Below are 17,034 nucleotides of genomic sequence, written 5' to 3' on the forward strand. Positions count from 1 at the left end.
TGTCCGGGACAGACCCTGCAGCACCGCTTACACTTCGAGGCGGCGTGTAGAATACCACCACACTCGCCTTCATGCAATGCAACTCCATTGCCACTTCTCTCCGCACTAGCACCCGTCAACGCAGGTATTTTATTTAGCCACGCCGCAGAAACCCTAGACGAAAATACCGATCGCATCATACTTCGGACTTGACTATATCACTGTGAACCCTCGATGAAGCTCTCCTGGGGCATCGGTGCCCTCGTGCTGGCAGTATGCAGTGTGCATACACTAGCCAACGACGAACCACTCGTCTCTCAACCCGGCGACAAGGCGAATATCCCAGGATGGCATCTCATCTCTGCCACCAGCGTGTCAGATGATATGTTCGCGCTGTCCAGACCCGGAGTCAACACTGAGGACTGGCATCGCGTGGGCCCTCGCAAGTCCGTCATGGCCGGGCTGATCGAAAGCGGCGTCTACAACGATACCAAAATTTTCTACTCAGACAATATGAAAGAACTCGAAGACGATGACCTTTTTCGTGCGCCCTGGCTCTACCGAGAGGAATTTACCGTCAACCCATCCGAGGGTCAGTACTTCACGCTGATCACACACGGAATCACCTCCAAGGCGGATATCTACCTCAACGGCGTCCAGATTGCAACAAGCGAGGAGCAGCAGGGTTCATACGGTGGCCACAGTTACAACATCAGGAACCACGTTCAGGCGGGGAAAAACTGTGTGCTCATTCGGGCGTACCCTACGAACTACCTCCGTGACTTTGCGATGGGCTTCGTCGACTGGAACCCATATCCTGCCGACAACGGCACGGGCGTCTGGCGCGATGTCGAGATTGCGCAAACTGGTGCAGTGTCCATGTCGCCTTTTCGAGTCATCACGGATTTCACTCAACCCCACGAGAGAAATAACGTCAATGTCATCCTGAAGACAGACCTAATCAACCACTCCCCCAATCCCTTGCATGTTAGCGTGAACGGCACGATATGGCCTCCAACCTCGGACCCAATCCCATTTGGGCAGAGCTTCTACCTCCGGCCAGGCCAGGAACTCACAGCCTTCATCAAAGTCCGCATCGACGACGCACGGATCTGGTGGCCTGCAAGTTGGGGTGATCAACCGCTGTACGAAGTACAAGCCAAAACATATGTCACCGATAACTTCAGCATATCCGATGCGGCAAAGTCTTTCCAATTCGGCATCCGTAGCGTCGGCTCCCGCTTAAATCAGCACAACGACACTGCTTTTTTCGTCAACGGATTCCCCTTCCAAGTCCTCGGAGCCGGATACGGACCAGACATGTTCATGCGCTTTGACGAGCAGCGTGTCCGCAATATATTCCGATACATGCTAGACATGGGAATGAACACTGTGCGATTGGAGGGTAAACAGGAGCACCCTGAGCTATACTCATTGGCCGACGAGATGGGGATGATGGTCCTACCAGGGTGGGAATGCTGCGATAAATGGGAAGGGTGGGAGGTAAGCATCCTTCAGCCACTATTGAAGACCGAGCTAACAGCATTTCTATCATTAGTACAACGAAGACGCAGACGGCTTAAAATGGAGCGAAAAAGATTATACCACCGCACAAACCGCAATGCGCCACGAAGCCGAAATGATGCAACCCCACCCCTCTATCCTCGGTTTTCTCGTGGGATCAGACTACTGGCCCGACAAACACGCGACAGGCGTCTATCTCAACGCCCTGATGCAGATGGACTGGCGCAGCCCCGTAATCGCATCCGCCGCTATGCGGGGATTCCCCGACGCACTTGGTCCATCGGGCATGAAGATGGACGGACCATATGACTGGGTCCCACCGAACTACTGGTACACTGATAAATACGGGGCAGCTTTCGGATTTGGAACCGAGCTTGGGGCGGGCGTGGGGACTCCTGAAATGGGAAGTTTGAAGAGGTTCTTGTCAGATGGTGATTTGCAGACGCTCTGGACGAAGCCTGAAGAGGGGCTATATCATATGTCGCGTGAGCAGTCATCATTCTATAATCGGAAGATCTATAATGAGGCGTTAACTGCGCGGTATGGGGAGGCAGAGAATTCGGAGGATTATGTTGAAAAGTGCCAGATGGCGGATTATGAGGCTACGCGCGCACAGTTCGAGGCGTACTCAACTCGCCAGAATGCTTCTCGTCCGGCGACGGGGGCTATTTACTGGATGTTGAATAGTGCGTGGCCGAATTTGCATTGGCAGCTTTTTGATTACTATCTCGCTCCAATGGCGGCGTATTTTGGGACTAAGGTTGGGACGAGGGTTGAGCATGTCGCCTATGACTATGAGGATCAGAGTGTCTGGCTTATTAACCACTCTCTCGAAGAAGAGGGCGAGCGACAGGTCCAGATTGACCTTATTACTCTTGCGGGACAGAAGATCTCAAGCAAAAAGGTCAAGACAACCACATCACCCAGTTCCTCCAAGCGACTTGGAACAGTTCCTGGGATTGATAAAATGAAAGCCCATGACATAGCCTTCCTCCGGCTCGTCCTCCACGACAAAAAGAGCAAAAAAGACATAAGCCGCAATGTATACTGGCTTACCCCAAAAACAGACACCTTGGACTGGAACAAGACAAATTTCTTTTACACCCCGGTAACCGAATACGTCGACTACAAAAAGCTAAATTGCCTCGCCCCGGCAAAAGTCAAAGCAACTCTCAAGAACCCCAAGAACATCAGACCGCGTGAAGGATGGATAATCAAAGAGATCGAGCTGCAAAATAAATCCAAGGGGCCCGCCCTCTTCTTGCACCTGAGTGCACTAAACGCCAACGGCGAGAATATCACGCCGGTCTACTGGTCCGATAATTATGTCACCCTCTGGCCACGGGAGAAAGTATACTTGACTGTTGCGTTTGAGGGGAATATGAAAGGGGCGACGATTGAGGTTTCTGGGCGGAATGTGAAGAAAATGGAGTTGAAGGATAAGAAGGGAAAGAGATCGACTGACTCGGAGGGTTTATGGAGGCGGAAGAAAGCGTCAAAGGCGGTGCCGAAGTATTGCTCTGGGTGATTTTTGGAGGCACCATTTGGCTGTAGCTGATATCATGTATGCTCCAACGAGGAGGGATTATATTTTTCGATGTTTGCTCACATGTATTCCTTTATGCTGACTAATGTTGTGCTATGTGAAAAATGGATAGTTGTATTCACGTAAATTCTTTCTCAAGACCAATAGGCTTCAAGGACTGTTGGGAAGTATGCTCCCAGTAAACTTGTTCTGTGCAGTCTATATACCAAGCAACGTGAAGTATCAAATGTTACACACACAACGCATTCTTTAGCTCTAGACGCCAAAGAAAAAGTCATAAAGGGGGTACTAATTCAAAACCTAGCATCGATTGAAGACAAATCAGCAGGAGAAACTTCCACAAGAAGCACAAGATAACAAAAGGTCTCAGCAAGAAAATCCAACAAAGCACGTGCCCCCCTAACCCTGATCACGAGCTTCCCAACCCCTACCTCATAGACTCCCATCGATGACAGCGGAAACTTCCACCTCGCTTAAAAGGCCACCGCCGGTGCATAAATACGGTCTTCTCTCCACATCAGAACTTCTCTTCTTCATCTCCTCTCTCTATGACCAAAATGCCTATATGGCCGTCTTAATTTCCACCTGGGCTTGGTACGTTTCGTACCCACCTGCACCCTCCCACTCCCTTCCCCCCCCCCCCCGGTAGGTCGGTACCGCTTGGATAAGCTGCGATCATGAAGGCAGATCATCACAGGTTTTCCTGTTCATGCCCTTGGGCATATCAGGCATATTATTTGGCACGTCCCCTTTGGGGATTATCTTTTTCGTTATTTTCATCAAGCTTGGGTCATGACTCGAACTTGGAGAAGAGATGGTCCTTCATACAGGAGCAGTAGCAGAAGCAGCAATTTGACTGTCTCATACAGGCCCTCTGGCCCTCTGCCCTTTCTACGGGCTTCAGGTCATGTCAACACGCATCTGCCTACAATAGGTGCCTACCCAATCGGGACTAGCGCCGCAACCACCAGGTATAAATATAGCCTGCCGCCTGCAATCTTCCTCCTCTTTTCTTCCCTCTTCACACTTTAGCTTCGGACAAACTCCACAATACCCAAGCTCGTCTGGGCGAGTTGCGATCATAAAGGCAGCGCACCACAAGTCTCCTGCATTGCACATCGCGGGTTGATACCTGTTCGGCTACCCTCGGGAGCTGGCGGGCATATTTTTTGGCATGGCATCCCCTTTGTGGGGTTAATCTTTTTTCATCATTCCTGGGTTAGAGACGAGAGACTCGGGTATGGAGAAGAAAGATCAACCCTGGGAAGCTGTGTATGAAGACCAGGAGGGCTACCCTGCGTGATGATTCTCGTGCTTCCCGGACCGGAGAAATGAGTTACGCGTCGACGACGGCACCTGTAGTGTACTGGAACTGGCATTCCTGTGCTTCTGGAAAGCTCGTCCCCCTTTTTTTGGTATCTGGTTATTGCTTTTTAGCAGAGCAGGCATGGTAGCTCGTCTACGGTGTCGCAGTCTACTGATTTGCCTACTTTCCACTGGGGATTCTAGGGATATTCTAAGTACAGATACAAGGGTGGAATAGACGAACAGGACCAACGTAGCCGGTCGAGGTCTTGCGGTATTTCTCCTCTGCCGATAGTGGACGGAAAACTGTTATGTGATGTCCCGGGATGTGAACAGACAGAGGATCGATGGTTTCACGGCCTTTACATCAACAAGCATACTATTTTCAACTGTGTTAATACGGCTGATTATTTGTGAAGGTCTTTCCCTCTTTTTCTTGATCAGGGATTCTGTCGGAAACTGAAATCTAGCACGGAAAAAAGCGCTCACAGCTTCCCAGCTGCACGAATTTCACGACATCTAGTTATAAGGACTACGTCTAATATGCAGCTTCTTTGTGAAGATCATTGTAGCTGAGTCCTTGGCTGTCGTTGACACACCATTCACACAAACTAACCTCTAGAGCTGTTCAGGCAGACCAGGCACTCTATACCTCCTGTTCCCGGGCTCTTGCATCTCCGTAGCCTACTCTGCCCAAACGGGACTAGCGTGGACGGCCCCAGGTATAAATATCACCTGCCGGCAAATTTCCCTTTCCTTTTTTTCTTCCTCTTTACATATACCTTGCTCCGATGAATCACGGTCATGAGGGTGGATCATCACAGGGCATCGCCGCATTGCACAGCGTGTGTGTATACTCTGTTGAGGCACCCTCGGGGGTCTCTGGGGCGTATTCTTTGGCACACCCTTCGTGGGTTCTGACACCTTTTTTCATCATGTCTTGGGTCAGCGACTCGGACCTGGAGAGGAAATCTTCTACGGTACACACTTTTGGGCTGTGTTTATGATGTCGATTGAAGGCTTCATATTCGTCCTCGTCCTATATCTGCTTCCTCATGGCCCTGGCTTCGAGAATCCTTATTCAGAGCATCGTTTACAGGCCTTCTTGGTTACTCAGATCTGGATAGAGCTTGCACAAGAGGTTTTTCATAGCTCACATTGGCACAGCGCCCATTGGTTCAAGCTGTATCCTCGTTTTAGCAGGTATATCGGTCATGCTCGCTCCATATGAGCTTCATCACGGTCTTGGCATCTAGAACTCTGATTCAAGACAATATTCACAAGCACCCCAAGATACCCATATTCAACTCCATCATCCCAGCTTCCCTTCCTGCCTATTCCGTACGCGTCCTGCCACTCCAGTCCGCCTACCCCGAAACGGCCTAGCGCCCCTCCCACAGGCATAAATATCTCTCGCCGGGATTTTCCCAATTTTTTTCTTTCTTCTTCATACGCACCGGCAAAACCGTGGCTGGACCTGGTACTCTGGCGTTCATTAGGCCGGGTACCACCATTGAGAAACTGCATTGCACAGCGCGGGGATCATTTGGTTCACTTGACTGGCGGCATATTCTTTGGCATCCCCTTCGTGGGGTTATTCGTTTTCATCATTCCTTGGGTCTTGCACTCGGGTCTGGAGAAGAGAGCGCGCTTAATAAGCTGTTAGCTGCCCGCGATTATTGAATTCCTTCATCGTATTCCTCTCGTGTGTTGTTATTGTTTGTCTATGGGTTGTTCCTTGTACACTCACATTCGAAATTGACTTCCATATTTTACACAAAGAATCTATCTCAGACCCTAACGCTAAGGCGGTGGTGAATAAATCACCCGTGCACGTCAGTAGAAAACAGTAAAATATCTGACAAGGCTAATACGCCACTGTTGCTGTAATCATGGGTTTCAATAATACGCTTTCTGCCAAACTGTCTCTCCCGCCTAGGAGGCTGCACCTCCGACCACGTTGTCCCTACTAAGACACCAAGGCACCAAGACACCAACATTGCCCGCTTCCACGCGCGAGTTTATTCGAGATATGGTCCTGAGCAAATCACTTACCACAACTCAGATTGCTTCTCTATCGCTGTCTAATTAATATCTATGCCCTTAAAACATTTGATTAAATCGCACTGTGATCGATCGTTTACAGAAACTACCACGTTCGTATCGTCTGGTCTAACTCAGCGATTATAAGCTGTCTTACTTTGCAGGATTTTAGCCGCCTCCTGTTCGATTCTCGACTAAAAGATACTAGGCGGTTCAGATAGATCCTGCTCTGTGTCCTTCACTATCACCCAATAATTGAGCGTGACTCCCCACTCGATCAGGTAAGTGCATCGAATATAGTCTGAGAGCTGTTCACTAGATATTCCTTTATTGTCTACTAGATATGTGAGGCTGACCGGACTAGTTAGTTATAAGCGACTATCTAATCTTTACTCGGGCTTAGGAGAACTATAACTTAGTGATAGTGTCTAGTTACGACTAATATAACTAGGTATTAGGGCATATAAGGAGGTTGTGTCCTATAGCTATGTCAGCTAAGAGTCGAAGGTATTACTATTATCTAGAGCAGTAACCACCAGTACTCCTATACAGCAAATGCCACTAAGAAGCCTATTAATAGTATCACAGAATATCAGCTAAGAGCAGAAAAAGACCAGAGAGCGATGGAAAAGAAGTGTAGCTGACAGGGTAAGTAGAGTAACGGGAAGGACTATAGATAGGTGGACAAAGACAAATGAGCGTTCTTGATTCTGTAAGGTCTAACGAAAGTTAGTTAGTTACGAGAAAAGGAAAGAGAGAACAGATTGAGGAAGGGGTGGACAAGATATAGATAGGCATAGGGTCCTTTTGCTGGCGATTAATCGGTGGTGTAGTCTGTTTGCTCAGACATCGATGATTCTAGACAGACTCTTCGATGGCTCACAGTAGCTATACCACGAATAGGAACAGGAAACTTTGCGCCTACTATCTATCTACATCAGCCGAGACTATCTCCCGTTCGGAGGTGGGGAGATCAGTGGATATCCGTTACTAATAGTGTCACATAACAGTGGGCAAGGAACAAGGGTTCCTGAACCTGGGTCTATCTCCCGAGTAAGAACTAAGCACTTTTATATAGCTCTAGACTACAGCCGCGATATCATCCGGTCAAGCAAATTCGGGATGCCATTTGGAAGTTAATCAAGGATCGGTATACTTGCAACAAGGTAGGATTTCAGAAAACTATCAGATAATCACGAAGAGTCGGATGAGCTGGCAAAGGCCTCGCCTTCAGTACGATCGGAACCCCGCCTCGAACCTTTATCGACGGTACCGTTCCCACGCGATTCAGAATGTGTTGGTCGTCATGAAATCCTCGACCAGACACAGGAGAAAGCCTCAATAGCGGGGTCTAGGGTCGCTCTCGTTGGGCTCGGTGGCGTTGGGTTAGACAACAGCAGACCGAGAAATGACTCTCAGAAACTGACGAAAGAGCAGGAAAACGCAGCTTGCTCGCCATTTATTATTGCCACAGAGTTCGACAGCAATCCGCGTACACATGTATCTTCTGGGTACATGCCATCGCTAGTTGTCGGACAATACTGGGACTTGGCACTTTGTGAGCACCGACAAGACGATTCTCGAGTGGGACAAGCCGACAGAGGATCCGGATGTTCATAAATTCGAAGGATTCAGTATACCAGAAACTGTGACAAAATGCCGTCGCTGAATCTACATTTATTATCGAAGAGGTCAAGAAGCCTGTTCGTGATTCTTTATACTAACAAAAAGGCTCTGTTGATTGGATTTAGTGTCTGAATGCGGTAGGAATACGTTGCAAAATTATCATTCGCGATGCCTTTGTAGAAAGCCATGGCGCAGCTGGATCTTAAAACCAAGAGCCACCAGGCCTGGCTCTGGACACCTAGTGTACCGATGTACCGACGTCGACAGACTTGTGGACCCGACGTGGATATGGATAATCGGATTAGAGTAATTTGGCAAATCCACGCCACAAGCCTTTGGATGTGAATATTCCCCGTGGATCAACCGCCTTCTGGATCTTTTGCAGCCTCTGCAAGTTTTCGCCATAGCCAGAAAACACCGTGTTAGCCTGCGCGGCCGAGGCGTAGTTGATGTATTTATACCGGTTTGCAACACCCAAGTTATTAGCCGTGGAATTGAGTCTGTCAATGGTATTTGCCGTCATCCGGTTAACATCAGCATCGTTAGTACTGTTTGACCATGCTGTAGAGATAAGAATCACTTTAAGATGCGTCGGTATAAGTACAGGGGAAACTCAACGTTGGGATATAGTATACGACGTACAGAAGAGAGGTTCGTCTCGGTCGATTCCCAATGCATTTCCACCTCGCTGTTTCATAGCCTTGATGGCGTTCCTCTGCAGCGGATAGGAAATGAAGTTGGGATCTAGGCCGGGGACCTTCTTGATTGCTTCCACTTCCTCTTGGAAGATCTTGAGGCCTTCCGACAACAATGAGCGCGATGGAGCCACACTTAGGGTAGCAAAAAGGTGTCTGCAAAATAAAAATGAGTACATTCCAATCCAGGTTGGAGCACTTTCTGACAGAAAATACCGTGTAGTGCCCATTGAATCCGTCCCGTCGACAGCTTGGCTCATAGGACCAATGTTCGTGCTTATGCTCAGCGTAGGAATCTGATTTATGGCCGCAAAGACAGGTGGATTTCGGACCGGTTTCCCGTATCGCTGGGTGCCACTCAGCGTGAACTGGTCACTTTCAGAACTGTATGAATAGTAAAGATCGTACCCCATTTCCTTGTCGCTGGTGAGGTTTATGTTTGTGTATAGGTCGTAGACCTTGTCGAGAACTTGGTTTGACTGATTCGCACTATAGGTTGTCATGCTGGTAAAGACAGGGCCTTGGGGGAAAGTTCGAACAGTAAAGGCCGTGACAATTCCGAAGTTATTTCCGCCGCCACGAAGTGCAAAGTAGAGGTCAGGGTTGTGTGATTCCGAAGCGGTCGTGATCGTTCCGTTCGAGAGAACAACCTAGGCTAGCATGTCAGTGGCTTAATAAAAAATGTCCGACTGAAAGTACTGCGCACCTCATACTCGTAAACATTGTCTAATGACCACCCGTACTTGTTCGAGAAAGGTGACGTTCCTCCGCCGAGGGTAAAACCACCCATACCGACACTGCCGACTCGGCCGCCAACGAAAGATAAATTTCGAGTTTCCAGCGCCTGGTAAACCTGAATGCTGGTCGCGCCACCACCTACACGCGCCTGTTTGTTCCCTTGAAGGATCTCAATGCCGCTCAGACGGTTGAGATCCACGGTCACTCCGCCAACTGAGTTTGAATCTCCTGGGTTCCTGGAGTGACCCCCTCCTTTCACTGAAAAATAGCACCAGTGAGACACGAGAATATCGAGAATTTCGGCAACGTCGTTGGCCGAGGAGGGTTCAACTCGACAAGCTGGGTGAACTTCTTGCTGCTTCGCGTCCCAGATCGTGAAGTTGTCATTTTGGGGCCAGTGAAAGGCGGATCCGAAAGTCGAGGAAAGCTGAGAGCACTGGAGGCATGTCAGTTATGAGCGAAAACAATGGCATTAGGCGGGACATGCAGCTTGTTTGCAGTTTGTAGTGACAGACTGTGCCGATAGGCCGTTGGCTCTTTCAAGGACAGGTGTGGTGGCGTTTCCCGTAGCAACGAGACACGCCAGTGGAGCCAGAATTCGGGTCATGATATGACGATGTCACGCAGATACGTAAATGCCAGGATGAAAAATATTTGGTCTGGCGCAGGAAGCAGCTGGCATTTATAAGCCATTTCTGCAGGATCAGTTTCAAACTGAATATCTCTTCGCCGAGAGCCCCATGCAAGAAAGGATCCACGCCTCTTCCAGGTTTGCAATACTACATCTGCTGCAGCTGCAACACTCTCTACGTGCCAAGCAGTGCACGCGATGATCTTAATCCTATACTTCATGGACCGGCAAAGCTTCCTAGTGTAAAGAGGCTGGGCCTGAGGGGGTTTTAGTCCTTACGCGTCATATTCCCAAGCCTCAAAGTGACTGCGTAAACTCTCGAACTGTCTCGTTTGTACATGTGGTTGCCTACGACAACTCAGACCGGGAAATGCTACCACGGGTTCGCATAGAATTAACTCGGTTAAACTTCGGACTCTTTTTCTCTCTTCTAGGGTGATACTGAGGGGTACCATGAAGGGAAAGGACGAGTCAAGGTGGCAAGGAGTTCCACGCTGCCGAAGAGAAAAGACACATCCTTCGTGAGAGAGTCTGGGATTGTCGCCCTCTTGCCCTTACGTACACTAAGATAACTTGGGTCCTGTCTGCCAGTGGTTCCGTCGATGTTGTAATGTTCACGAAGAGGTTTTCATTGGGCATTTGCTGGGTGTCAATGCATTGGTAATTACTAGTAGCTACTAGGAGGTACCCTAAGGTAGGAACAACGGGCTGAGGCTCAGGTTACCGATTCCCCACACTATTGACCAATCATACGAAGGTTGTCATCAAATTGCATTCCCCATATTTACGAGCCAACCATGATGCAGGTGTCATCAAATTGCAGCCAACTTGAAGCGATTGAGGGTGGATCCCTTTCCATACTGTGACTTCAAGTTCATGTGTCCAGGCGCAAAAGCGTCTATAGGTAGGGTGAGTCCGAAAGATCATCAGTTGCAACCCCCTTGTACGTTTTCAACTGACGGACCTATGTGGTTTCCCCATCCGGTTAGCTCCGCTTCCTCACCTCGCTCTGCCTGCCATTCTCTCACACCTGGTGCTTCCTCTCTCTTTCCGTCTCTTCTCTTATTTTGTCAGACAAGACACGCTTCTACTTTGCTCTTTCCTAGCGAAGAGCCTTTAAAGGGGCGAATATAGGGATGAGCAAAATTGCAACTCACATCGAGTGAACCCGCCAATGACAAGCCGAGTGTCATCAATTTGTTTGACTACCTCAAGAGCCAAGTCATTCCGAGAAGGGGCGAAATCTTGCCAAAAGCCGGCTTGGCTCGCTCGGAGTACGTCCCTATCTCCGGGGGTGTCGGCACTAACCCAAGGTATACAAGACCCGAACATGCGAACAGGTTTTGAATACGTTAGGCTCACTGGATTTGATCACCAGACAGAATAGCGCGGTAAAGCGGCCTTCGAGCTGCCTATTTTTCTTCTTGCCTTACCGCAGTCAGTCCGTTAATATTCAACTACTTCGCAAGCATGCGCATCTGCGTGTTCCTCTCTTCGCAGCTGTCCGTGGCAGCTATCATTTCAGCGGCGGTGATCCCCAATTTGATTGATATTCAACAAGACCAAAACAATCATGCCAGCCTCCAGACGTCTCCGTCGTCTACGTTCGTCGAAATTCATTCAACACGTCCACAATTCGAGTCAAATGGAATATCTTTGAGTTATGATAAGATAGAAGAATCAATCCTACGAGGACAAAATTTTCACGAGAAGTTGGTTGCCCTGTGCGAAGCCGGATTTGTTACTGCCTGCCAGCAAGCGGTTGAAGGAGGAAGGGCAGCTGCCAGACCGGGCGGGAAAGCCCCATAATCCCAGATAGATGCTTCCATTTCTTGAATCAGCGCGCGAATCTGTCGACTCGCTATTTATCGGACGCGGAAGGGATATATGCTATTATCTAAAGTATGTCTGAGCAAAATCTCTTTCAATGTTACTGCGATGTCTGATGCTCTTGCCTGTGTCGCAATATTTGCTCAGGACCGCTGGAAATGGCCTGCGATAGTACAAGATGAATGAGACAATGTCACAAGTTTAAATCAGGGCTACTTAATGAAATAATACCGATGGAAATCGGCATATGACTCCACGAGTTTGGCTTCCCATTCAATTCCAGAGGTTCCAAAGTTGAAGTTGCCGGAAGGACAAGACTGCCTTGGATCGAATAGGTATGCCCCACTCTTGAGTGTTGATCAGTGGGTTACTGAAAGGTCAATGATTGGTCATAACGCGGATTAGTCTCAGCTAGTCTGCAACTTGATGACAACTTCCTTCCGATTGGTCCATTCCGCCATGCCAGCAGGAGTTTCTGACTGGGATTTGAAGTCCTTTCAAGGGGCTGAAAAATGAAAGATTCGGGAAAGGGGGAAGGAGAGGGATGCATTCGGGATAACTCCAAACAAGCACCGGGAGGGTTGAAAGGCTTGAAGAAAACTACGAGCAGAATATACATATATCGATGCTCACGCTTGGAAAGCACAGGGCACGTTCATACAATGTGTCCACAAGAAAAGTGTCCGTTTGTGATCGGAATTCGGAGCTATGGTACTTATTCCCGGGCGATGTGACGAGGCCCGGCTCGCAACCGATGTGGGAGATTCGATCTGAAATGTTGGCCAATCATATGCCTTTGGTCATCATCTCGCGCCACACTGTAGCACCGCAATTGGGGTCCCACGCTTCAAGGGCACCTCTGAACCGGCGAACGTTCGGGAGATACGGAAGCCCTGAAGGTACAAGTAGTCACAGTATCCCGATCGCTTCTGGTAAGATTCTCATCTTCAATATTTGAGCTTTCTACCTGCCTTTCGTCTGAAAATACGGTCAACATGAAATACGTTCAACTGGGAAGCAGCGGTCTTCGTATCGCCCCAATTGGAGTAGGATGCATGAGCTTTGGAAATCCCGAGGGTCGATTCAAGTGGTCGATCGCGGAAGAAGAAGCACTACCGGTGCTGAACCATTGCTACGAGTCAGGACTCAACTTCTTCGACACGGCAAATGCCTACTCAAATGGCCTGTCTGAAGAGATTCTCGGCAAAGCGATCAAGAAATATGGATGGCGCCGGGAAAACCTCGTCATCGCAACCAAATTGTGGGCACCAGTTGGTCACGGGTTGGAGCAGCCACTGGCTATGACGGACGATGAAAAGGACGACGCCGGTTACGTGAACCAATACGGACTGAGCCGGAAGCATATTTTTGAGAGCATCGATGCTAGCCTGAAGAGACTCGACCTGCCCTACGTTGATTTGTTGCAAATTCACCGTTTCGACCCTATAGCCCCACCGAAGGAGACAATGGAAGCTCTTCATGATATCGTCAAGTCCGGCAAAGTGCGGTACATCGGTGCTTCATCAATGTGGGCTCACCAGCTCCTTGAATACCAGTATACCGCTCGCATCCACGGCTGGACGGAGTTTATCTCGATGCAGAATCTTCACAATGCAATTTACCGAGAAGAAGAGAGGGAAATGTACCCTGCATGTGCCAAACTTGGAATGGGCGGCATTCCTTGGAGCCCTGTGGCAATGGGATTCTTGGCTCGACCCTGGCGTGACTTTTCGAAGACTACGCGTGGAGAGGGTCAGGGTCCGGGTTTCCTCGGTCAACCCGCGACAGAGGCAGACAAGAGGATCAACGAGCAAGTTGAGAAAATCGCGGAGCAGCATGGTGTGTCAATGGCGACCGTGGCGATTGCTTGGTCTCTTTCGAAGCCATTTATCACGGCGCCAATTTTGGGAATGAGCAAGAAAGAGAGAGTCGATGAAGCAGTTAATGCTATCTCTTTCGTGCTCAGCCCCGCTGAGTTGAAGAGTATCGATGGCCTGTATGAGCCCAAGAAGGTGCTTGGCCATCAATAAATGTTCTGTCTCTGGAGTTGTCGTTTGAGATCTCCATCGTGTGCTTTTTCAATTCTCGCCAGCCCCGAAGTATCTGTGATCGAGCTGTGCTCAGTAGTCATTGAGCTCGACCTCTAGTGCCAAGGTCCAGACCCATGGTACTTTCAAACTTGACCACAAGGGAATAGTGTTATGCAAGCTGCTTACATGGTGGGTCTATTTGACTCTTGGCGGAGATGTATGATTGGGTTCCAAACTTGAGGACGATATTAATAATAACCAAGTCTACCCGAGCCACCTGACGTGAATGCATTCCCTCTTGACCGGTCTCCATCACTTCTCCTAGCTAAATCCACAATCCATCGACATCATCCTGTCATCAAGTTGCAGCATTGCTAGATCGATAAAAATAAGCTCGGTACACCGGCGGGATCGCAAGTATGAATCGACTAGTACAGGGCCCCTCTGAAAAGAGGATCGCTTCAAGATCCTTACTCCAGCAGCGCTTGAGTGAGTGGCCAGACGAGGATTGGTCAGGTATCTCCGATCCAAAAACACGTCGGCGACTCCAAAACCGCTTGAATCAAAGAATTCGACGTAAGTCCGCCATTCGTCGCTAGCCATGCTGCGAGTATTGTTTGACCATTTTTACATGCAGGCCTACAAAATAAAAATCTACAAACCTCGTCAGAAGACAACAACACAAATGCGGGAAATTCCAACGCTCCGATTGACCAGCGCGAGTCATCAGCGCCTTCTACTGTCTCTCAAGGTAACGATGAAGTGGAGGTGTTAGACGCACCCACTGCCAGTGACCGTGACTCATTAGAGGCGATCGAGGACGTGCACATACTAGAATGCCATTTGCCCGCGACAAAAAGAAAAATGGCTATGCTAGAACGAATCGCCTTCCATTACTACCATTCGGGCTCTCCGCGAACCGATCTATTACTCCATCTCGTCCAACTCAACTTCACCAGAGCCTTGATGGAAAACACACGAATATTGGGCCTTACATCCGACCAACTCCACGACGATGCAATATCATCATTCAATACCGCTGGGCCATGGCAAAATGACACTCTCCATACTCTTCCAATAATGCTCCAACCTACTGCAATCCAGAAGTCTATCCCACATCACCCATGGTTGGACTTGCTCCCCGATCCTCAACTGAGAGATAATTTGATCCTTGCCGGAGATTTTGAAGAGGAGACACAGCTTTGTCTGGATATGAAGGGCAGTGGAGCTCCACGGTCACAGAGAAGTGGCATTATAGTCTGGAGTGACCCTTGGGATCCGGCTGGGTGGGAGATTACGGAGCCTTTTGCTCATTGTTGGGGTTGGGTCATTCAAAATTGTCGTGACCTGGCCTACTCGACAAATCAGTGGCGGGCGAAACGGCATGAACGGCCGCTTTTTCGCATGAGTTGATTTCGCATTATTTTATCAAGGAGCGCTGCAATTGACAAGCAGAAAGAAAAACACAAGTTTGAACTTCAAATACCCCATGTGAGATCAGACGAGAGATCAGACGAACAGTGGGACGAACAATCATTTGAAATAAAGCTCGGCATCAAAAAATGTACGACCCGAACCTCGCCCAACACCTACAGTTCATATACCCGCGAGCCAGATAGAATTCGATCACGAGACTCCTGTCGAAGTGCCACCGGCCATGCCCGAATCGGCACCGTCAATGTCATAACCGGCCACTGGTTCTCCACAAACTGTCAAATCAACCCCGACGACCAATCTCTCCCGCCAACGCCAACAAAAACCAACGCGTCTGTCCTCCAGCAACCCGTTACAACTCCACCACAACCGACTACCAGATCTCACCGATCTGCACATTACAAACATACTCTCACAATTGAAGATTTTCACCGCCGTTTCCACAAAAAACTGTCTTCCTTTGAGCTCGAGAAGAAAGTAAAGAAAAGTCCGAAAACCACATCGGCAGCGCAGTCGTCGTCCAATTCTTAGATCCAGCATTGCCAGCGTTTTCCCGTTTCCTGACAGAAATGCAATCAGCTGCGAACAGTTATTGGCAGCTTTATTTGGAAACTCATCACAACCGCACCACAAGGACAGCCTAACATCAGGAATGACAAATTGGCCACGACAGGCCTTGTCAGATGAGGCTCAAAGTTCGCCGCTCAGGAAGTTTCGAACAATCCCCATGGAACATGAAAGCATGTATTTAAGCAGTAGTTATAGCCTGCATATTGCTTTACAGCGAGGGGTCAGGGTAAACGAAGTCCATCCATCCAACCATACTGTACATGATCAAATTATCCCTTCGTCTCATATTGCCGCGGGTACTGTAGGCGTCAGCGGTGTGGCAGGATGACTTGCGGTTCACCTATCATTCAGTTGAGTCAACAATCAAACTTGACCGCCCTGTGTTCTCACAACAGTGTGAAGATCATCTTGGCTGAGATTTTGCTGTGTCTCAAAGCCGTGAAGCATCATCGTTAGCCTTGACTACCCGCGTCGCGTCTTGCTTTCCGAAAGACATCATGACCTCGATCCCACTGCCCCAGCTCTCCCGTGCTTGAATCACACCAAGGCAATTCCACACATCACCGACCGAAGACAGCTTGTCGTGCAGCCAGTTGCAGCCTCTGAGGCCCTTCGCAAGCCATGCTCGACAATTAGCAACGGGGGCCAGTCTCAAAAACAAATTCACAAACAACAGCGATGACAGACGATAGAAGCAGACAAGCAAATTCAACCCCGCCGTCCACGAGTCCGGAGGTCGCCAAACGCGCTGGATCGATCGTTCGCACAAGCCAGACATCACCCAAGGAAATACCACAACGTAATATTGTCCTTAAGGAATAGAGAGGAAGCTCAAGATCATGCGGTCGCGATCTGAAGTCTCGTGATTTTGCTCAGCAACTTCCTCAATGGACAATATTCACAGCTAGAGCACGCGAAGCAATCGTCACGACATGAACTTTTGAGTCGCCTCGCATATCAGCCTGCAGCCGATCACGCATGCAGTACTTTTCATGTCTTATAGAGCAACTGATTTTTCATCAGACCTCTTTTCCGGCTCATACTGTTGCATGTATTACACAACGGCACACGTTGTGAGATCTT

The 17,034-nt window shown here is 49.0% G+C and overlaps 3 protein-coding genes across 3 annotated transcripts; 2 read left to right on the forward strand and 1 right to left on the reverse strand.

Annotated features, from left to right (window-relative positions):
- Positions 1-213: 213 nt before the first annotated feature.
- N7532_001076 (putative glycosyl hydrolase) lies at positions 214-3,031 on the forward strand (the record flags this gene model as incomplete). The annotated part of the gene is made up of 2 exons (XM_056613570.1): positions 214-1,482; positions 1,538-3,031. The coding sequence occupies 2 exons, from the start codon at positions 214-216 to the stop codon at positions 3,029-3,031; spliced, it is 2,763 nt and encodes a 920-aa protein (XP_056478611.1).
- Positions 3,032-8,324: 5,293 nt separating this feature from the next.
- On the reverse strand, positions 8,325-10,063 carry N7532_001077 (FAD-binding oxidoreductase; the record flags this gene model as incomplete). The annotated part of the gene is made up of 5 exons (XM_056613571.1): positions 8,325-8,602; positions 8,666-8,874; positions 8,935-9,368; positions 9,425-9,892; positions 9,944-10,063. 5 exons carry the CDS (start codon positions 10,061-10,063, stop codon positions 8,325-8,327), a joined length of 1,509 nt encoding a protein of 502 aa, XP_056478612.1.
- Positions 10,064-12,912: 2,849 nt separating this feature from the next.
- Positions 12,913-13,947, forward strand: N7532_001078 (aldo/keto reductase; the record flags this gene model as incomplete). Its single annotated transcript, XM_056613572.1, has 1 exon — positions 12,913-13,947. One exon carries the CDS (start codon positions 12,913-12,915, stop codon positions 13,945-13,947), a length of 1,035 nt encoding a protein of 344 aa, XP_056478613.1.
- Positions 13,948-17,034: the final 3,087 nt, after the last annotated feature.

This window comes from Penicillium argentinense, assembly GCF_028826775.1.
Source record: "Penicillium argentinense strain IBT 30761 chromosome Unknown utg000002l_segment0_segment0, whole genome shotgun sequence".
Taxonomy (NCBI): Eukaryota; Fungi; Ascomycota; class Eurotiomycetes; order Eurotiales; family Aspergillaceae; genus Penicillium; species Penicillium argentinense.